The 22,206-nt window shown below is 47.3% G+C and overlaps 2 protein-coding genes across 2 annotated transcripts; both read right to left on the bottom strand.

Annotated features, from left to right (window-relative positions):
• Positions 1 to 14,982: 14,982 nt before the first annotated feature.
• On the bottom strand, positions 14,983 to 18,205 carry LOC120656051. The gene is made up of 3 exons (XM_039934041.1): positions 17,976 to 18,205; positions 17,734 to 17,884; positions 14,983 to 15,334 (listed from the first exon to the last, which is right to left on the bottom strand). Exons 1-3 carry the CDS (start codon positions 18,073 to 18,075, stop codon positions 15,307 to 15,309), a joined length of 279 nt encoding a protein of 92 aa, XP_039789975.1. The 5' UTR covers positions 18,076 to 18,205; the 3' UTR covers positions 14,983 to 15,306.
• Positions 18,206 to 18,565: 360 nt separating this feature from the next.
• LOC120656049 (N-glycosylase/DNA lyase OGG1-like) lies at positions 18,566 to 21,553 on the bottom strand. Its single transcript, XM_039934035.1, has 4 exons — positions 20,676 to 21,553; positions 19,850 to 20,060; positions 18,984 to 19,264; positions 18,566 to 18,905 (listed from the first exon to the last, which is right to left on the bottom strand). Exons 1-3 carry the CDS (start codon positions 21,488 to 21,490, stop codon positions 19,016 to 19,018), a joined length of 1,275 nt encoding a protein of 424 aa, XP_039789969.1. The 5' UTR covers positions 21,491 to 21,553; the 3' UTR covers positions 18,566 to 18,905; positions 18,984 to 19,015.
• Positions 21,554 to 22,206: the final 653 nt, after the last annotated feature.

The raw sequence follows: 22,206 nt of genomic DNA on the forward strand, positions 1-22,206 counted from the left end.
ACTCATCAATCAGCTTTGGCCAGAATGATGAATGTATGCTACATTTAATCAGAGTGTTATACCTTTTGCAGCAGAAATTTTTATTGAAAATGACCCATATGCATTGACATAATTTCTCATTATTCATATCAGTCAGCATTAGTTTAATCTGATAAAACTCAGTTTATGGTTATGCCCAATATTGCTCAAGAGTTGGCAACTTAGTTATTCAATCAATCTTAGCGACACATGACCATAAACAACTTTGGTCAGTATATAGTCATGAGTCAAAAAATTAATCATAATGTTCAGGCTAAGAATGACATGTGGCTACAAACAACTTTGTTCTGTATGTAGTCACAAGTCATATAATCGGTTATGTTATGCCAATACTCTTTTGAGCAAATTCTCACTTATCAGAGAAAACTTAGTGTTTCCCTGCATTCTTATCAACATTTTTTGGGGCACTATAAAGAAAATATTCAAAAGCCAGCTTTAAGATTTATGTCCAAAATTGGACTCGCTAAGTATACATGGCTTAAGAATAATATACTTTATTAATAAATTAAATCATGATAATCCATGATTGTAAACAACTTTGGTCAGAATACAACCACGAATCACCATTGAAATTCTGATCTTGAATAAAAAATATCCATTGGATTGATTCCAATCTGGGACAATTATAAGCAAAAACCACTTAATCATTAGAATTTGTGCACCCAATCTTTGTAATAAATGATTCCTTAATGGTCTTATCTATGGGATGCACATTTTTTACAAACGTAAGCAAAAGTATTAATGACATCAAATAAATATGGCCCATTATTTAATTTCTTAGAGGACTGGCCATTAGAAGATGTCATTATTTGATTTTCCAAAAATGGATCTTAAGCTTCATGCTTAACTTATGGGCATATCAATTCTTGTGAGTAAAACATGCTCACATAATTGATAATACTTATGGGTCATAAGATGCTTCATTTTTAAGCCTCAATTCAAGTGGCACATAAGTACGTGGCAGATAACTTAATTTCATAATGAAAGTAATTCATTATCATGATTGGGCTATGAACATTACAAATAATGCTTCAAACAGACTTAAAACTGAATCTAAACTTCATTGAAAATAATCCCAATTTTAAATGGAGACTATTTCTTAATTTTTAGTGATAACATAAATTGCACTAAGGCAAAACATAAACATAAAATGCCTTAGAAATAAAGTGAAGTATTAAGACATAATGAGAACGCTTAACCATAATCATAAGAAGGAATACTTAATCATAAATGGAGAAAATTCCCATAAGGTTTGGCCCAAAAATATTATTTAAGCTAAAAGCCAATTATCCATGACTACATAAATTTACCATAATTTTGCTTAATTTTGGCCTTACTTAAAAAGAGAATTACTTATAAAAACATAAAATAATAATGTCGTGGGGTTTCTAGGGGTACCCACAGCCGGGTGGCGGAGCGCACCCGCCTATTCCCCTGTGAGGGAGTACTCAGGGAAATACTAGGCGATGGGGCTGAATCTATGCTGAGACAAGGACTCAAGAACACACGATTTAGAGTGGTTCGGGCCGCCGGAGCGTAATACCCTACGTCCACTGGGAGATGTTTTGTTCTTGGTGGTGTGTATGAACCTATCCTCTGCTGGCCTTGGCACTCACCCAGCCTGAGGTCTTCTAGCGGCGCCCCCTCCTTTTATAGATCAAGGGGGAGCGGATACATTGGACGTTGGGCCCTGACAAGTGGGCCCAACATGCTGTGCAGCATACTGCGCAGAGTACTTAAAAGACAACAGTGGTTACGAATCTTTTCCTCCGATATGCGTACTGCTGCTCTTCTGACCCAGGGGGGTCTTCCCTTGTCCCGTCAGCTAGGTGCCCGTTGGAGTAGCGTAGCTTGCGGTGTGGCCTGCTGAGGCTATTATGTAGGCGTCATAATGGGCGAAACCGAGCCGTCGTATCCATCTGCTATGGCAGACTGGCAGGCGTGGCGTGGGCGGCGCCAGCGGCTCCACTACCTTGGTAATACGCGATCAATAGTGTCCCCAGGTCATTGAAACGCCTCGCCTTCTGCTACAACAATGCGGACGTCCATCTACCACAATGAATGCAGCGGTGGGTGAGGCTTAGTAAGCGGCCTTGTGCCTGTAGACACGTGTCGGCTCCGGACCGCCCCGAGGCAGGGCGTCGACTTCTTCCCTCAGAGAGGGGTCCGGTCACTATACAGGTGGTCCAGGACCCCATGAGGGGTCCGGGACTCCGCGGGGGTCCGGACTCCTCGGGAGGTCCGGAGCCCCAGCTACTTGCGTTTGAGTGCCTCCCTCTCCCGGGACACGTGGCGTCTCCGGACCTTCCCCAGTCGTGGAACAGTTCCGGATTGTTGTCGGGGGAACAGGACTTCGGACCGCAGGGGTCCAGCTGTTTGGATGTAGTCAAGGATAGCTACAAAGGCCCTTGCCTAGACACAGCAAGAGGGGGTACCCCAGTCCTGGGGTACCGACAGTGGCCCCTGGGCCCACCTAGGGAGAGGTACGAACCCGCGGGTGGGCCACTATCGTGATGTGTTTCCACGCAAGCTCGATTGCGTTGGTGTGCTCATGCAGAGAGCGGGTGCTCCGGACCCCTGAGGTTGGTACACCTGTTGCCAGGTTCAGGTACTAGAGCGCTCTCCTCAGGGCGACGAGGGTGTAGGCTTAGGGTACGGAACCAAGCTAAGCGGCTACACAGCCCTCGGATCGCTCAGGGAGCAAGCACCACTTTCCGGACCCGGCACTTGGAGCGACCGTGGCGAGCGGTCTCCGCCGGAGCGGGCCACCGGAGTGGACTTGGAGCGACCGTGGCGAGCGGTCTCCGCCGGAGCGGGCCACCGGAGTGGACTTGGGGCGACCGTGGCGAGCGGTCTCCGCCGGAGCGGGCCACCGGAGTGGACTTGGAGCGACCGTGGCGAGCGGTCTCCGCCGGAGCGGGCCACCGGAGTGGACTTGGAGCGACCGTGGCGAGCGGTCTCCGCCGGAGCGGGCCACCGGAGTGGACTTGGAGCGACCGTGGCGAGCGGTCTCCGCCGGAGCGGGCCACCGGAGTGGACTTGGGGCGACCGTGGCGAGCGGTCTCCGCCAGAGCGGGCCACCGGAGTGGACTTGGAGCGACCGTGGCGAGCGGTCTCCGCCGGAGCGGGCCACCGGAGTGGACTTGGAGCAACCGTGGCGAGCGGTCTCCGCCGGAGCGGGCCACCGGAGTGGACTTGGGTCGTTGCTGACGATCCGATGAAGCATGTTACCGGACCTCATGGTAAGATGCAAAGAAACCAAGCCTTATACTAGATGGGAGCCCGGGACTCCTAAAGACAGCAGACTCGGATACTAGAGCACTTGTATCAGGGTAGCGAAGTACGTAAACTTAGGGTACATTACCAGGCTAAGCTACACGGATCTTCTCTACCCCAGGATACAAATACCACTTCTCCAGAGCAGGTCCTTAGGGGTCCGGACTGCCTTCCAGCTAGAAGGGGTGTCTTCACCTGACCACAAGCCAGCAACTTAACTTGGATTGTTAGCAACAAGGGAAACTCCGTTCAAGAGGAAAGAATAGTTAAACCAAGGCGAATAAATGTAATCAGGATGGAGCCTAGGTAAAATTGAGGAAGAAAATCTCCTTTATTATTGTGGTTGTCACGGTATACATCAGAGGTCGGGATTACGAGGTCGGACCTCCACCGCTCCGGACCGCTTTTTGCCTGTTTGTGTGATAGGGCCAGAGGTCGGGTTTACAAGGTCGGACCTTGACCGCTCTAGACACACACGTAGGCACCACGTTTTTACAAAGGAGGAATTCTCTCTTAGTCTTTTCTTAGGAGTAACCTACGGCTGCATGCTATACAGCGTGTCCTTCTCCGGTTGGAAGTGGTGCGACCACTCCCGAATTCTTCATAGTCGTCGGAGGCGAAGGCGCCCTGGATGTGCCTGAATCGCATCATCCAGCATCACCTCGGGAGCTCGGGGGATCCCTCCTTGCCTAAGAGCTGTCACATGCTTATATGGCATGAGACAAATTCTTTGGCTTTGAGTGGGAGAGGCCCCCAGCCGTCGTCGTCGTCTGCCGATGGAAACCAGACGCCCTTGCGCAGCAGATGGACCGGACGTGGAGCGCGGAGAGGTGCGGTCGTTCGCCGGCTTGTCCTTGGTGCTAGCGCCAGGGGTCCCCGCGCCTGGCGACGGGGCCTTGTCTGCAGCAGCACCGAGCTACGCTGAGGCGGATCTCCGGTGCTGGCGACAGCCGGACGACACGGCCAACATCCTCCGGGATGGCCGTCGGCTCCGGGCTCCATATTGAGAGAAAGCCTTGAGCCGACGTCATGCCGTCGGAGAGGAAGGATGGCCGTTGCTTGAGAGAAAACCTTGAGCCGACACTGGGATGGCGCGGGGCAGCACGCGACAGGCGTCGCCCCCGCGCACCACCGTGCCGGCTCTGAGGCGTCGCAGTGGCGACGCACAGCAGGCGCAGCTGCCGTGCACCGTCGGACCGAGGGCGCTGGCGCCCCAGTGCCACAGCATGCGGCGTGGGTGCCACCATGCCCCTCTTCATCTTCTTGTCCGTCGTTGCCGAGGATGAACACGGCCCCAGAAGCCTGAAGATCCAGCCAGCGCCTATTCCTCCCCACGGACGGCGCCAAAATGTCGTGGGGTTTCTAGGGGTACCCACAGCCGGGTGGCGGAGCACACCCGCCTATTCCCCTGTGAGGGAGTACTCGGGGAAGTACTAGGCGATGGGGCTGAATCTATGCTGAGACAAGGACTCAAGAACACACGATTTAGAGTGGTTCGGGCCGCCGGAGCGTAATACCCTACGTCCACTGGGAGATGTTTTGTTCTTGGTGGTGTGTATGAACCTATCCTCTGCTGGCCTTGGCACTCACCCAGCCTGAGGTCTTCTAGCGGCGCCCCCTCCTTTTATAGATCAAGGGGGAGCGGATACATTGGACGTTGGGCCCCGACAAGTGGGCCCAACGTGCTGTGCAGCATACTGCGCAGAGTACTTAAAAGACAACAGTGGTTACGAATCTTTTCCTCCGATATGCGTACTGCTACTCTTCTGACCCAGGGGGGTCTTCCCTTGTCCCGTCAGCTAGGTGCCCGTTGGAGTAGCGTAGCTTGCGGCGTGGCCTGCTGAGGCTATTATGTAGGCGTCATAATGGGCGAAACCGAGCCATCGTATCCATCTGCTATGGCAGACTGGCAGGCGTGGCGTGGGCGGCGCCAGCGGCTCCACTACCTTGGTAATACGCGATCAATAGTGTCCCCTGGTCAATGAAACGCCTCGCCTTCTGCTACAACAATGCGGACGTCCATCTACCACAATGAATGCAGCGGTGGGTGAGGCTTAGTAAGCGGCCTTGTGCCTGTAGACACATGTCGGCTCCGGACCGTCCCGAGGCAGGGCGTCGACTTCTTCCCTCAGAGAGGGGTCCGGTCACTATACAGGTGGTCCAGGACCCCATGAGGGGTCCGGGACTCCGCGGGGGTCCGGACTCCTCAGGAGGTCCGGAGCCCCAGCTACTTGCGTTTGAGTGCCTCCCTCTCCCGGGACACGTGGCGTCTCCGGACCTTCCCCAGTCGTGGAACAGTTCCAGATTGTTGTCGGGGGAACAGGACTTCGGACCGCAGGGGTCCAGCTGTTTGGATGTAGTCAAGGATAACTACAAAGGCCCTTGCCTAGACACAGCAAGAGGGGGTACCCCAGTCCTGGGGTACCGACAAATAACTTCAAGTAATAGCCATAATGTAATCATCACAAAATTTAAATAAACATAAGAAAATTTCATCACTTAACAAGTCAAGAAATAATCCTTATTATTATTTGCTAAAGTATAAGAAAAGGTCTTTAAAATTTAATCATGAACTAAAGTAGGAGAAAAACATTCTAAAATTTTTGACATTATTTTCAGCCCTTCATTTAATTCAGCCCATCATTATTTGGCCCATTATTATGCAGCCCATTAGTCATTTCTTAATTTTCAGAGAAAAATATTAACAAAATTCGGCCCATAACAGCCTATTCTGAGTCGGGCCGATTTTGGCCTGGCCCAACAAGGCCGCACCGCCTCCCTCCCGGGCTCTAGGCCCGACAACCTGGGCCTGGGCCGGGAAAGCAGCCGCCCCCGCCGGCCTGCCACGGCCCAAGCGGCGCCCGACGCGCGCGCACCGTCGGATTAAATCCGACGGACAACGCTGCGCCCGCGCCGGTACAAAAGGGCCTCTCGGCCGCCCCCCGCCCGAAACCCTAGCTCATTTTGCTCCCTCCCCTTCTTTCTCTTCTCCCCACCCGACGGCGAAGGCGAGCGAGAGGGCGACGGCACCGGCAAGGCGGCCCCATGCCGGAGGAGGGGGGCGGCGCCGCCGAGCTCAGCTCGTCGGAGGTGTGCGCGGCCGTGGCTGGCGCGCAGCTCCATCGAGCACTACTCGTCGGTGCCCTAATGGCCCGGCCTCCCGCGCGGGCGTGACCCGCGGGATCCGCGGCGGTGACGGCGAGGGGGCCATGTCCGGCCTGCGGCCGGCCTTCCGGCGGCACGCGGCTCACGGAGGGATCCGGCGTCTCGCCGTTGCAGCAGGGACGGCAGAGCCGCTCGGGGCCAAAACTCGGGGCGACTGCCACTGATGCACCTGCCGTGGCGGCGCCGAGACACCACGACCACGGCGGCCCCTTAGGTATGTCCCCTCGCCCTTCTCTTAGATCTTAGGGTTAGGGTTTCGGGAATTTGGGGGGAAATTAGGGATAGCACTGTAGCTAGGGTTCCCGATTTGAGGATTTGGGGAATTTCTTAGGATTAGTGCTTAATTGGTTCAATTCCCCTCCTTCTGTATGCTTAATTCAAACCCTAGTACAGTTTAACATAATTTTGGGCGTGATCTTGATCTTAACAGAGGCAAAAACGGCATGAATATGGGCTTTTGACACAAAACCGAAAACTTAGAGGGTTCAAACTTAGCTCTAGATGGCTCTGGTTCAACTTTACTCCAAGGATCAAGTTCATCCCTCAACTTTAAAAAAAGATCAATTTAGTCCTTCAACTATTATATTTAGGTCAAATTCATCCTTATATTAATGTGATGCTCCATAATACCATGAGACTAACACGAAAAGTCCTCTTTACCCTTGGCTATTTCCTCTCCTTCATAATTTGCATGCTGAGCAGTGCTACGGAAAGTTGATCAACATGTGCATAATATTCTTATATGATCAAGATTACACTAAGTATGAAAGGGCACTTTAATAAATACGAGATACAACAAGCTAGGAGAAACAACAATAGACCTATTATGCCGTATCATTAGTTAATTATAGCAATACAATAGTGGAAATTAAGTATGAGGAGAACGAGCCAAGGGTAAAAATAATTTTTCACATCAGTCTCATGTTAGTAGGAAGAGCCACATCATCACAAGGATAAGTTTGACCCTAAAATAAAAGTTGAGGGATTAGATTAGCCAATTTAAAAATTGAGGGACCAACTTGATCTTCAGAGCAAAGTTGAGGGACTAAGAGGCTGCTTGGTCCCCACCACAGCTCGCCACGCTACAGTGCCATGGCGAGTGTGGCGGTGGGAATCGGCGCCACAGAAGTGTGGCGTGGCGAGATGTGGTGATAAACCAAGCAGCCCCTAAGATGCATGTTTTGCCAATTGAAAATATCAGACAGTAAAAAGCGTCGGTAGGTGTATTTTCAACGGTTCTACTACCTGAGAGAGAGAGAGAGAGAGAGAAGGATTTGATAGATATGTATAGGATCACTAGGTTAAGAGAGAACCACAAACAGGGGCTCGAATTAGGATTTAGTACCTTTGATCTTGAGCTTCTAGTGTCACTTCTCCTCTGTTCTTCTTCTCTTCCTTCTTCTAGCCATCTTAGGACACGGGAGAGCCCTTCCCAGTGTTTCTAGTGCTCAGATGATTGGGTTCTTTGGGAGGGCAGAGGCTTAGGGTAGTCACACACACTCTCCTCTGCCCCTGGGGTTCATCCCCTTATATCCATGAGCACAGCACACTGGGGGGACACTCCTGGTGTGTTCTAGGAGGGGCTCCAATCAATCCCATCATTAAATACTGGTAAAAAATAATGGCTCACCAGTTTAGACTGGTGATCACCGTTCACACCAACATTCTCCCCCTTGATCATCAGGCTAAATTTAAAAGTCCATTTTTCAACAAAATAACGCACCAAGACAAAAGGATTACAATGGTGAATCATACACATACCATTGAACCCAGTTGCTATAATACATCACCTCATATCAAATGAACTTCTTTAACTTAGGAGCTCCAAAACTTATTCCTTATGCTTATAGAAAATTTACGGACTCACTTTTCAAAAGATGGTACATGAAGCGTTCCCTCATGAGAGGTGACTCAAATGTGATACAAATATCAGTCCCAGGAGGCTGATACACATTTAATACATCAGATGGTACATCACCGTACAAACCTCCGAGGAGGCGGACACTCGATACAAACGATAATAAGAAGTAAAAAGGCTACGGTGATACACCAAAGCACGACCCACATGGGATCCAGCTCGGGCTCAGAGTATCGCGCCAGCAGAAGCATCTTGCAGAGGGCCAACACCACAGGCAAAGTTGGGTGCGGACGCAACCTCTACTCGACGTCTTCAACAACGAAGTCCGAATCTTCCTCTGAAGAAAACCACAAATATTTATCGGGTGAGTACAAAAGTACTCAACAAGTCCAACCCCATCCACGGAGGGGGGGGGGTAACACAGATATGCACAGGATAAATCAAGGATAAGGCTGAGGTTTATTTGCAGTAAAGCTAGATTTTACACATGCAAGGGTTTATTTTTAAAAAGAGTTTTTCCCAAAGCAATTCTTTAGTAATCGAGTAATCAGTGGGGTCGATCCTACACGAAGGATCTAAGTTTTAAATGCTACCGGACTCCTCATCCGCCGTAGCTCGCGGCACATCTGCCGGACACTTTCCAAAAACAACTCATACCATGGAACCATCCATCCCAGAAGCTAGTTATGTGACCAAACCGTAACCCGCTCAATACCGTGAGCACGGCTATTCGAATAGGTTTTACACTTTGCAGAGGTGTGCAACTTTACCCACAAGTGGGGTACCACAACACGATCACCTTAGTGTCGGTGCAGATCCCATCAAAGCCATTACCCACCTTACCTAGACCTGGCTAGCCAACACGGACTCCACCAAGGGGCCATTGACCTAACACTGAGGTTTAACCGGGGCATAAGTCACCACGACCTTATCCCTTCTCCTTGGTCACCCGTTGCTCTCAGCTCTCCTGATGGCTATCAGACTAACTAGTGGGGTTTATGCTAAGCCGTTGCCACACACAACGGTCGAGTGGTTTGCACGATAGTTGAGTTAGGCAAGATGACGAGATGGATATCTCGCAACCTCCTTGCTCTACCACAACGGTACGAGCCTCCAATACGACAATTCACACAGAAATGCCATTCGTCCATCTCATCTTAACATTCTATGCTTTTATAACCCAACTTCCCTTTTCTCAATACTCACGCATTTTCCCTTTTATAAAGCATGTTGTACCCATTTTGAGTGTAATAAAATGAGTACCGGGTCCTAAGCGGCGCTGTAGCAGCGATTAACATCCATAAAGAATAAATCATATATAGACGTTAATCTAGGTGGTCAAGGAATGGTCATAACAAATCAAGGGTTGGCTATCCAACCATGTTTCAGTAGTAAAAGCATATGCAATTTTGTAAAAATAGGCCAATAGGTCGTGTTTATAAAACTGGGTTGAAATATGCAATCAAAGGATGAGATTGAACTTGCCGTCTTCAAAGCCTTCCGGGAGGTCCTGATCGAGGTACCGTCCTTCGGGTTCGGGGTCGCGGTACTGGTCCTCGCACACCTGCTCGCGATACTACTCGTCGACGGGTTCTTCCTCGGTCACTCCGTGATCTACGGCGCACACAAATAAACACACAATAAATAAAAAGAAATAAACATTTTATCGTTGAGCTCGAATCGGAAGAAATTAAGATATGGAGGTAGGAGTAATATTTCAGGTGGTTTTCTAATGGCACGGCCGAAATTATGTTAGAAATGGCGTGGTATAGTTTCGGGGTGAACATAGGATTTTTGGCGCATGAAATGATAGGCCGAAGAGGGGTTTAGGGGCTAAATAAGGATCCGAGGCCTATTTGTAATTATTTTTGCGAGTGACAGGACTTGAATAGAATTTTGGAAAAGGTTCGAGCTATTTCGGAAATTAGGCAGGGACCTACTTGTAGCGAAAATGGCCTCTCATGCCATATTTCAATATAATGTTTTGGCGATTGATGACACACACAACACTTGGACTAATATGATTGTTAAGATGATCATTCTCAGGCTTTTAGGTTCAAATGATGACAAAGAATTGAAGAGACCATGAAGAAACCAAGTCAAAGAAATCAAGACAGAGATACTTTAGTATCACCGGTTGAACCGACGCTGAGAAAATCACATACGTCGGTGCATTGACTTGGAGCACACCAGGAATTTTGGTTTCACCGGTTGAACCGACGTTAGGGAAGTTGAATACGCCGGAAAAAGAATGCTTCCCATACCTGGCGTGCGATTCAGACGGGAAGGAAAGTTCTACAGATGGGAATGATTAGGCGCATCGGTGACGGGTCTACTACCAACATCTGGCGTGATCAATGGTTACCAGGAGGTGTAAACCTAAAACCTCTGTGCCGCAAGGAAGGAGCGATGGCGGAACAAGTTAGTGAGCTGATTAGTTCGGATGGTCACTCGTGGGATGAAGCTGCTTTGGAGCAAAATCTGATTCCCTTGGATGCGGCAGCAGCACGTCAGATCCCGCTTGGACGTTTGACGGAGGACTTTTGGGCGTGGTCAGGGGAGCGGCACGGTCTTTACTCAGTCAGATCAGGCTATCGGCTGCTGGCAACGGCTGAAGCTCAGAAAAGAGATTTTGACCGAGGAAGGGCATCCCACTCAAACAACTCTGATGATCCCCGATGGAAGAAACTGTGGAAATGTAAAGTCCCTCCAAAGGTGCGTGTGTTCTGGTGGCGCGTCATGCATGATTATATTCCCAGAAGAGCTAACCTACATCGGAGACATATTGACCAGCTAAGCACTTGTGATACTTGTGGGGCTTGTGAAGAGACTACGTTTCATGCACTCACGGAGTGCACATATGCAAGGCAATTCTGGCTCAGGCTCCGTGAACTCACTGGTATAAAGCTTCCAAACTTGACACCGGACTCGTGGGCAGTGGAGTTGCTAGCTGATGGAACTTGTGGGGAGAAAGAGCGAGCAATCATCTTTTGTGGTATGTGGTCGATCTGGCGGTCTAGGAATGATCGTCGCCATGGCAAGATTCCGATTGACATGGGTGCTGCAATCAGTTGGGCTCTTGATGTGTGTTACCACCTGATCTCTGGGACGAAAGATTCTCGCACAACAAATTCTAACCAGCAGATTCAGCGTTGGAAGCGACCTCCGTGTAATACACTCAAGGTGAACGTCGATGGGGCATTTGCTGCAGATAATAATTCAGGGGCAATTGGAGCTGTGGCAAGGGATGATGCCGGGGTGTTTTTGATGGCCGTATCAAGGCGTCTTCCTGTTGTGGCGTCGGCTTTGGCAGCAGAAGCAGAAGCACTACGTGCAGGTGTGCACATGATCCATACGGTGACCCAGGGATCGGTGATTATGGAGACTGACTCGCTAGAACTAGCGGGCCTATGGAATAACAGGGAGACTCAGAGATCACAGTTTACGCCTATATTCCGGGACATACAGGAGCTGTCATCTTCTTTCTCTTCCTTTAATGTAATTCATGCTAGGCGCTCAGCAAACAAAGCAGCTCATCTCTGTGCTAGCTTTGCTGAGCATAGTGAGTTTGAAGTTTGGGCAAGTACCCCCCCTATCTTCCTCTTGCAAGTTTTGCAAGATGATTGTAATCACCATGATGAATGAATGAAGAAGCTAATTCCCAAAAAAAAAGGCCTATGTATGGCCCACACACATATAAATACCTCCTCCGTCCTAAATTATTTTGGTACCACTGGTACTGTAGTACTTTCGTTGTTATTTGTCAATTAATGTCTAATTATAGACTAATTATATTTAAAAAATTTGTCTCGTCATTTACAGTTAAACTGTATAATTAGTTATTTTTTCAACTGTATTTAATGCTTCGTGCATGTGTCCGAAGATTCGATGTGATTGGTACTCTAGGAAAAAATTTTGGAACTATCATTATTTGTGAATCATTTTTTTTAAGATTAATGACTCACAATAATTATGTATGGAGATACCAATTGTGTGCGTACCATACGCATTCAAAAGATGGAATAGGAGGGTGCCACACGCACTCGCGCTGGTTCATCGAGCTATGCCGCCCCGTGCCGTGCCGTGTTGCGAATGAAAGTACGGACGTTATATGTGGGATGAGCTTGTTCGTATTTTGTAGTCCTTGATCACGGCTAGTAAATGACGCGTTAATAGCTGGTGACAAATGATAAGTAACTGATGCCATTAGTCAGCAAGACGCCTATGAAAGGCCTATTCCTCTAATTTCATGTATGGCACACACAACGTCTTCATTGCTTTGGTGTGTTTCTGCCACCCCTGTTTTGGTGATATGGGCGCATAGTTTCACCGGAAGAGCAAGCATCCGCGTCGCTTCTTTTGATCTTCCCCTTTATCTCAATGGATTTGGAAATCTCGAATCATTCGTATTTGATTTATTAAACCAGTGATTAAAAAGAATGGCAAGTCGGCGGTTGTGTGTTAACTTCATAAAGTTGAATCTTTCACTTCCGCCTCTCCACTCTCATGGCTTTCTTGGTCGGACCAACCCAATCGGCGATTTCCGACGAATCTTTCTGCTTAGAGCAAGAAGCAGAACAAAAATAAAGCTTTCTTTATTTTATTTATGGATAACCAATTTTATGGGATGAAAGCCCTTACCCTAGTTATCTATTTATGTGGGTGAATCAAGTACAATAAGTCAGGTCAAAGCTTGTGGTAGAAGATTGGGCTCTACTACGCAGACCAGGCCTTGTTTAGTTTCTAAAAAAAATTCTACAGTAGCCGTCATATCAAATCTTCGGACACATACATGGACCATTAAATGCAGTTATAAAAAATAACTAATTACACAGCTTAACTATTTCATACGAGATGAATCTTTTAAGCCTAATTAAGAATCTTGAAGAGTCAAACCATCTCAAAGTTTGACCAAAATTATAGAGAGAAATACAAAGATTATGACATCAAATAGGTATACTATGAAAATATAACTAACAAAGAATCTAATGATACTTAATTCGTATCGTAAATGTTATTATCTTGTTGTATAAATTTGGTCAAACTTGAAAACTTTTGACTCTCCAAGATTCTTGGAATGACTTATAATTTGGAACGAATGGAGTAGTAGTGATTACATGCTTTTTATTCCATACTGTAAGCATCATGGATCATGCTTCTGTTTATGTATTGTTTTATTTAATATCTTGGATTAAAATGAACTGTAATTTGCCTCTAATTCTAGCAATAATTACAATTGTGTGTAGCACACACATCCAAAGTTGGGAGGCCGGTGCCACACACTAACACACAAATTTCACTGCCATGTTTATAGCACGTGAATTTGTGTGCGCACCACATATCCGAAAACTACTGGGAGGCCAATGGCGCGCACACCAAATTTCAGTGGTATTCTAGTACACACTGTTGTCACGTTTGGATCCTGAGTTGGCGCAGTGAAAACACCAAACTTCCAATGGCAAACACTGCCAAGTGTTTGGCCTCGTGTGAGTTTTTATCCCACATATTGTTGAAGACGAGCATGACGGTTAAGAGTCTTTTCTAGCTCTTGCGTGCGCAACCTCTAGCTTAGATAGATAGGTCAAGGATGCCCTGTTAGGAACAATTATGAATTCATTAGCGTGTGTTAACTAACAAAGCCATAGCTGTGTCATGTGCACTCTCACAAATGACCTTCTCTTTATCGCCTACAAGGAACATTCTAACAAAAGATTGGCTCTGCACCTTGAACTGTGCCCTTTTCTTTGGCGCTTTTTGCATGATAGGCCGCTCACAACTCAACTAATTTTGCTTTCCTTCCCTTGGCTTTTGCTTTGGGCACCTTGAAATCTTACCGAAATCTAGAGCAGCCGAATCCACCACCGTCACCACTGATGCATGATGATGATTAGCTTGGAATCTTCAAGGTTGGGAAGGTACAATGATGCTCCAAGCCCCTAATCATGGCATCCACAGCATTTCTGCCGTGGCCCCCTGAAAACGGCGTCGAGAGGGTTTTCAACGATGGCGACACGACCCCGCAAGGCGGTCGCCATCGATGCGCTTTTCGGTAAGATTGGAGATGGTCAGGGGGGAGATCCTGCTGTAAGAGTGGCCTCCTCACTTTGTGCCGTTGGAGGGGAGCAGAGCACTGCCGGTTCCTTCCACAGTTACATGAGGTCGAATCAGCCACCATTCAACTCTTGCATTTCTTAAGCTGGAGGCGTTTTGCATCACTCTTTTCAGGCCTTTTGGAGGGAAAGGAGAACAGAAAGAAAAAGAGGATCAGATCATTCAGATGTGCATTTGTTTATGTCGAACTATTCTGTTGCGTAATTGTGACTACTCATACTGTTTAAGATGAACACAAGTTCAGTTGTTTTGAATAAATATGGATTGCAATCAGGGGGGGAAACCTGCTTTGTTGCAAAGGAAGCGGCTTTTGAGCAGGTGGTTCGGTCTTGTATGGCCTCTCTCTTGCCAGGTGAGTCCAGATACTCATCCTTCCCAGAGGGAATCAGTCACCAAATGATTGGTTGATTGAATGGATGATCATTGTTCAGCAAAGCGTAATAGAATGAGTGCATCATCCCAGCAGATTGGCATCATATAAAGCAGTTTTGATCTTTAGAAATGCCATCATGAGCCAATGATGAGAGCTGAACTTAACAAAGAAAAACTTTGCACAAGAGAAGGTACATTGATGTTCCAAAGGACAAGCAGTTCTCTTTATTCTTGTACAGATCTATGTACAACATCCTCAACTTTACAAGGTCGTGCAATATACAGCTTATGCATTGGTGTTATTTTTGCAGTGTGGAAGCTTGATGTATAGACAGCTGCCAAGAAGGAGGAAGCTTCCATCGGATGCTGATATCCATTCTCTCCTAAAAATCCTCAATATGCAGTATTGCATCATAAATGGATCTAGGTAATTCGTATACTACAGTCTGCAGCAGGTACTTATTGCAAGTGCTAAAGGTTTTCCCTTAAGATGTCCCTTCTGATATGCTGTGCCTGTGAACAGATAACAGCAGGTTAGTGACATGTGGGTGCAGATGAAAGAGTACTGTCATTTTCGTTGCTTAATAATCTATGCGCCTAGGGATGTAAATGGAACGGATATTTTCCGACCGTATTCGAATTCGATCCGGTTTGGAAGGGTTTTTATCCGTCCGTAACTGATCCATATCCAGATACTAAAAGTTACATTTTTATGATGTCAATATCCGTTACAACCTTATCTGGCAATAACTAACACTATCTGTATCCGACTCCGTATTCGAACAAAAATATGAAAACAAATACGATATCAGTAATATCCGTCCGTATTCAATCCGTTTACATCCCTATATGCGCCTAAAGCTAATATAACTTGTATTTGCAATCATAATGCATTTTTTGTGGGCAAGTGTGTTATGGTTGAAACATTGGGGTATATCTCAAAGTGAAAGCAGCAATCTAAATAACAGGGTTTTCTGACCACCCAAAATACATTACTGTTACTGTTATCTATCTTGACGGAATTCCAGATAAAATTTGCCTGTAAGCATGATACAATATAAAGTTATAGGATGGAATAAGAAAAACAAGTGCAATCATCAGAATGAGTGAATAACCAAGAAGTTCACGAAAGCATGACACCATTCCTGGCCAAGTTGAAGCTCTCAACTACTGGTGCATGACACTGGTACCAAATGTTGCCACAGCAGACAAGCAACAAACAGCTATCAGTAACTTAGCAGTAACGGATTTGGTAACATCTACTGTCATTCTTTTGTTCTATGTAATTGCCGATCACTGAAAGAAGAAATGATATTAAGGTGCAAGTGAAATAATGTGATAAACAAAAACAGGAGACAGGTACTTTCTTGTAGTAATGGCATTGCAGGTCAAGGTAAAATATGAAAACTTTAAGGACTTAAGAGATAACAGGATAAATCAAATACTACATTATAGGAATTTACAGATAGCCACATTATTCACAACTCGTTTGTACTATATATGAACCACATAATTATTGGCTTCATTTTTGTGCCATCGCTATCCAGTTTTCCCAACTATGCCTAAGTGGCTAAGTAATTCAGAGAAAATACGACTGGAGATATTCATAGTACAAGGTGTTAAAGAACTTGTGTTTCCCTAAGTAACAAGTACCCAAGCCTCTCGCGGTGAACCAGTTAGAGCGTTGAACTCCAGGAAGTTGTTGAAACTACTGTCCTGACTCCAAGCACAGCATACAAAATGAAGGAGCCCTCAGGTGCCAATATATCAATTTGTATGGAGCATAGTCACCAGATTCGGGGTCGACCTCACGTTCCTCGACCCGGGAACGTCGTCCCAAATCGAGGATCGGGGACGACCAGGGTCGTCGACCCAATTTTAGCTGGTTCACGTCCCGATTTACCACCGGAGCGCACACGGCCGGCCTCCCAGTAGAGCGCAGATGACGGACCATGCCGGCGGGTCTCGCTGGTGGAGTGCGGACTGCGGAGGCATGAGAGAGCCATGGACTACTAATTTTGTTCTCGGATGGTGCCAGATGCTGCAGTCAGCTACCATATTGGTGAAAGCAGTGCAGAGCAGAGGCAGAACAGGGAGGAAAGAGATGGCGGCGGCTGCAGCATGCGACGTGTAGCAGCCAGCGACTCAAAGATAGGGTTACGTTAGATGAGTAATGGGCTATTTGGGCCAACATGGGCAGCCCAAGTTTCTTTTCTCTCCTTTTTTGCTTTTATATCTTTGCCAGACTACACATCTCTAATTGTAGGACATATGAGATCTACGTGACTTGTGTCATCGACCCGGAGGGTCGACCCCGGGGTCATTGGTCCCGGGGTCATTGGTTCCAAACTACTCCCTTCGACCCGCATTTTTATACACATTCGACCCTCGATCCTCGACCCCGATCCACGACCCGATCGACCCGGGAACTATGTGACTATGGTATGGAGTAAAGTTTGAACCGCCTAGGTTGTCTTTTCTTTATTGTGAGTTGTGACAAAGAGTTTTACTTGAGCACCAATAGTAGATACGAAGGAATTTGCAATATACATCCAACGCACAGAGAGCAGAAAAACACGAGCAACGATGCCTTATGGTCAGTTTTATCGGAAAAGCGCACCAAACCTTTAGCCATTGTACCATACTGCACATTAAGTTGAGACTTGAGACAAGTGAGAAACGATGAAATACATAGCTTAAGCAGCTTTACCATCTAGTACAATTTAACCTACCGCATAAAACTGCTTCAGCGGAGCCAGAACTCAACAACACTGGAGCACTCAATGTGGGTCGAACTGAACAAAGATGGTCGGTCGATTTACATTACACAGTAATGAACAGCTATATATCCGGATGAACAAAAGGAGGAGACTAGTCACTAGTGTGAGTAGTGCGGGGGTAAAAGCTTTCACCTTTGGGCGGCCTCAGCCTGGGACTGGTAGAACCTGGCGAAGCGGCCGCGGTTGGCCGGCTTGGGTTTAGCGGCCTTCTTCGGGCGCAGCCCGGCGATCTCCTGCACCAGCGACACGTGCACCAGCACCGTCCTCCACGCCACGTACCAGCCTGGGGAGACGACCGGATCAGGGTGGGGGTGAACTTTAGCGAGTAGCCAACGAAGGCAAAGGAAAGGACGGGAAGGGGGGCGGGGGCGTACTGAGGAGGATAAGGGTGAAGACGAAGATCACGGCGAGGAGGGGTCGGACGAGGAAGACGACGGCGAGCTCCAGCGCCCCCGCGAGGCCGCCGCCCGCCATGGCGCCGGCGGCGGCAGCTTCGGTTCCGCGGCCTTGCAACGGAGGGGATCCGCTCGGGAAGCTATCGAGCCTATGACACGCGGGGCCCGCGTCAGGAGAGGTTGGAACGCTCGTTGGCGCAAGCAAAAGGCAAAATCCTCGTTGCGACGCCGTCTTGACTCGACTTTGCTGGCAATGCAAGTAATCGGAATCGATGCGTAGCCGGTTTCGAAAAAGAAAAGAGTTTTTTTTTCAAATCGAAGACAATAATATTTGTGTAAAAACTTTTTTTGAAAGGCATCTCAAAAATAATTGAAAGGAATGTTTGTGTAAAATTAGCTGCTAATAGAGGCTACCGATACATGTTTGTAACCGGCCGCGAGTCAATCACCTATCCAGGACATTCGCAACTGAAATTTCAGGTGCCCAAACGCTCATCAGACAATGCTGGCCCGATCCAAGCCAACATTGCCACAGGCCCACAGCATGGTATTGGTATGGATGGGTTCAATTACAGAAAGAATGTTCAACTGATTTCATTGCTGTTTGGATAACAATACAATAGCATGTACCTTCCATTTGACATTTTTGTGGAAGATCCACACAAACAGGGCCAATAAAAAATTATGATTCGCAATGTAACAAGATCAGGATAATCAATGAGTCAGCCATTCCTATGTCAGAAGCTGACGGCTAATCTGTTTAGTGTAATCAGGATTCTAAATACCTTCTCATGAGTTCCTACAGGCAGAGGACTGGCAGTTGCAATTTCCGTTGAGTTCTGCGAACCGCATTGCCCATCTGGATTTCGAGGAACCCATGTGCCAATGAAGCAGCTGCCCAGTACCTCCCTGTTCAGCGGAAGATCGCTTATCATGATCAAATGACATCGTGGCTACTGAATGTGAATGAGAACAGAAATGACAAACCTTGCTATCGCTGGTTTCATGCTCCCTCATGGTTACTTGTTCTCCACATGGTCTCGGATTCCTCCGCGCTTCCTTTTAGTAGGAGATTTGGTGGTTAATCCATCACTGGTAACTTCTGCCACCACAATCTTTTGAGAAGGTAGCTGGCCAATGAAGAGCACATTCTGTGCCCAGCCAGCATAGCTTCCAAATCTAGTTACAAATGCATCGGCGACAACAACGCTAAGTTTCGGAGTCAGACTCTTGCCGGCTAGCTCCGGCAATAGATATTGTGTGGCAACCTGCATTGAATCCATATAATCAGGGGGTTAATACTCCAATAAATTAGACACGAGTCATGTAAAATATGTGCAGCAAATCTTCCTTCTTCAGGCAGCATCCTCAAGGTCAAGATTTTATTTTATTTTATTTTTACGCATTGATCATTACAACATTTACCTGAGAAGGATCATTTGTGAATGCAGAAGGAAAGTGCATCTAAAAATGATGATCTTGCATGTCAAATAACGAAAAAAAATAACCCCAAAAATAAGAACAAACATAGTTTTCTTTTGTTTCGTATTAGCGAAAAGCAAACCTAGCAATGAAGAAACTTGTTTAATATTCAAGTACAAAGGTGTCATCTGCAATTCAAATACAGCCGAAGGAACTGCAACGCAGGTGAGCATGTCCAAATAGTCAATACCTCAGCTATGAAAAGCCTTAACCTTTTGGTCTAACAGATAATGATGATCATAACTCAAAGGGAAAATATGCTACAGTCGTTTAAGTGTTTACAATGAACCAGCATCGACATATGCCCAAATGGAACAACAGATGTAGAAGGTACTATTACAACACTAACACAAAAGAGAGATATAGTATACCTTCCAGACATGTGTATCGACAGGAATAGCATGATTTTGATCAAGTGAGAACAGAGCAATGCACGCAGCAACCTTCGGACCAACACCTGGCAGAGTGCACAGAGCCTCAATCACCTCCGGAAGTTCCTTCTCACGCAATGAGGCAAGCCATTTTTCACCTCCACCAGGTTTGGCCTGCAGTTCTTTAGCAGTGCCAACAATGTACTTTGCCCTGCTTACTTGTCATGAAAAGGAACACAAGCGGATAGAGAGAGAGAGAGAGAGAGAGAGTTGCCCAAATCAGTATATTACGAGACTATCTAGCAACACTGTATACACAACAGATACTCGTGAGTAATGTATGATTCGCACTGTCGTACAGTTCCAATTCATATGACAATCATATTTTTTCCACCAGATAAAAGATGTTTCCCTATGCAATACAGCAACAATGCACAACATATACTCATGAGTAATCTCAGTAGGCTACAGATCTATAAACTCGAAAATTGAGTTTTTGCACATTTTTCACATCAATAGTAGGCTTCATTTCCAGATTGCCTGATTTGTTCAATAACCAGAGCACTGCACATTCGTGGCTTCATTTCTCAACTAAAGCGTATGTGATACTTAACCATGCCTAGAACAACCTGTCAATGCTATGCTGCAGATGAAATAACAGGTACGGTTGTAAGAAGTACTAATGTAAAGTAAGTGTTTGAGCTCGAGCCCACAATCTAGGGATTTTTAATCATATAAAGCAGATTTGGCTAAAATATATTTGACGAGTTGTGCTGAATAGAACATGCATAACGATACTTGCGAGGCACCAATAGCTGACCCTGACCTGTAACCAAACCCGGCCTCCCGAAGCTCCTGCTCCGACACGCGCGCGAGCTGCTCGATCGTGGGGAACCGGTGGAACACGAACCCACCGACCTCGCCAAGCCGCTCCCCGTATCCCGCCAGCGTCCACACCATCTTCTCGATCCGCTTGATGTTGTTGTTGGAGGAGCAGAGGAACTGGAAGACGCACTCGAGGGGGTCCTGCCTGAGCACCCGCGCTCCGCCGCCCCCGAGCCGCGCCGCGACCTCGGCGAAGCGCTCGTCGGCGGCTGCGAACTGGCGCCAGAGGTCGGCGAGCGGGACGGCCGCGTTGAGGTAGTCGCACAACGCGGCGCGGGCGGCCGGCACGGAGGAGGAGGATGCGGGGCAGACACCGTCACTGTGGAGGAGGAAGGCGAGGCGGCCGTCTTCGGCGTCGGGGAGGTGGGAGAGGGAGACGAGGTGCGGCCCCACGGCGCCGGTGAAGCGGAGCGGGGAGAGGGAGGTGCGGCGCCAGAGGAAGGTCTGACCGGTGGGGAGCGTGAGCGGGAGGGAGAGGTCGGCGGCGGAGAGCGGGAGCGGGTGCCACTCCTCCTGCGCCTCAACGGCAGTGGCGGCGAGGGGAAGGAGGCGGCGACGGGCGGAGTGAGGGGGGTCGTCGTGGTCGGGGGTTCCGGGCTTGGAGGCCTCTAGGGGAGGGGCCAGGGGCGGTGTAGAGGAGAGTTTTGGAGGGGAAGGCGTGAGCGGCGGTGATCTGACGACGCGGCGGCGGCGAGGAGGCATGGCGGCGACAGCGGCGGCGAGTGGAGGGGACCGTGGAAGAAGCGGGAGGCGCATGGTATTTACGTCAACTAGCCTCGAAGGCGGAAACGTATTTGCTTTGCAAAATACAAATGCCCCCTGGAGACTGGAGAGTGGCATGTCCTTCAGCAGTTTGGGGAATTTTAACGTTCATCTGCAAATTGCAACTTTGAAAACCAAAACGGAGCTGCACAGTTTTACTTGAATTATTACATGGTATACTTGAGAGTATCATGTCATCATAATTCTCTAATGAGTCGATGTTTTTTTTAAAAAAAATGAATCAATGTTTTTAGCAATACTGATGATGAGTACGGAGCCTATGTCCAATTTTGCAAACAATGGTAACAAAAAAAGACTACAAATAATGTTCCTAATGTTCTCCTTTACATTTGATATGTTTACCATTGGAGCGGGCAAAACTGAACCAAATGCTACATAAGAAGAATAAAGTACATAAAGATAACCGAACCTCCAACTATGTTCACAGATGCCACAGAAAACTTCACATTAGTCGTATATTACAAAGTTGGGAGTATTGGATCATACCACTAAAAGAATCCATATTTAGATATATAAATATCATCAAAAGATTCAATTTAAGGTATTTACCATCAAAAGATGACAACGTTATAACCATCTACAATTCTGTTTGCCTCCATTATTGTGAGAGCTACTTTTTCTTTTGCGGTTCTAGAAATTAGTAAGTTTCAAAATTTTACTCATGTGACAAAGTTGTTATCTGGTCAACC

This window comes from Panicum virgatum, chromosome 1N (assembly GCF_016808335.1).
Source record: "Panicum virgatum strain AP13 chromosome 1N, P.virgatum_v5, whole genome shotgun sequence".
Classification (NCBI taxonomy): Eukaryota; Viridiplantae; Streptophyta; class Magnoliopsida; order Poales; family Poaceae; genus Panicum; species Panicum virgatum.

What these genes read in the sequence shown, in the direction of transcription:
- LOC120656051 (XM_039934041.1), bottom strand. Translation starts at nt 18,075, where the DNA reads ATGGCGGGCGGCGGCCTCGCGGGGGCGCTGGAGCTCGCCGTCGTCTTC. An exon ending in CTTCACCCTTATCCTCCTCA is followed by an intron (nt 17,885 to 17,975) that starts GTACGCCCCCGC and finishes TCGTCTCCCCAG; the next exon opens with GCTGGTACGTGGCGTGGAGG. An exon ending in CAGGCTGAGGCCGCCCAAAG is followed by an intron (nt 15,335 to 17,733) that starts GTGAAAGCTTTT and finishes ATCTGTTCACAG; the next exon opens with GCACAGCATATCAGAAGGGA.
- LOC120656049 (XM_039934035.1), bottom strand. Translation starts at nt 21,490, where the DNA reads ATGCGCCTCCCGCTTCTTCCACGGTCCCCTCCACTCGCCGCCGCTGTC. An exon ending in GAGGCCGGGTTTGGTTACAG is followed by an intron (nt 20,061 to 20,675) that starts GTCAGGGTCAGC and finishes ACAAGTAAGCAG; the next exon opens with GGCAAAGTACATTGTTGGCA. An exon ending in TCGATACACATGTCTGGAAG is followed by an intron (nt 19,265 to 19,849) that starts GTATACTATATC and finishes GATTCAATGCAG; the next exon opens with GTTGCCACACAATATCTATT.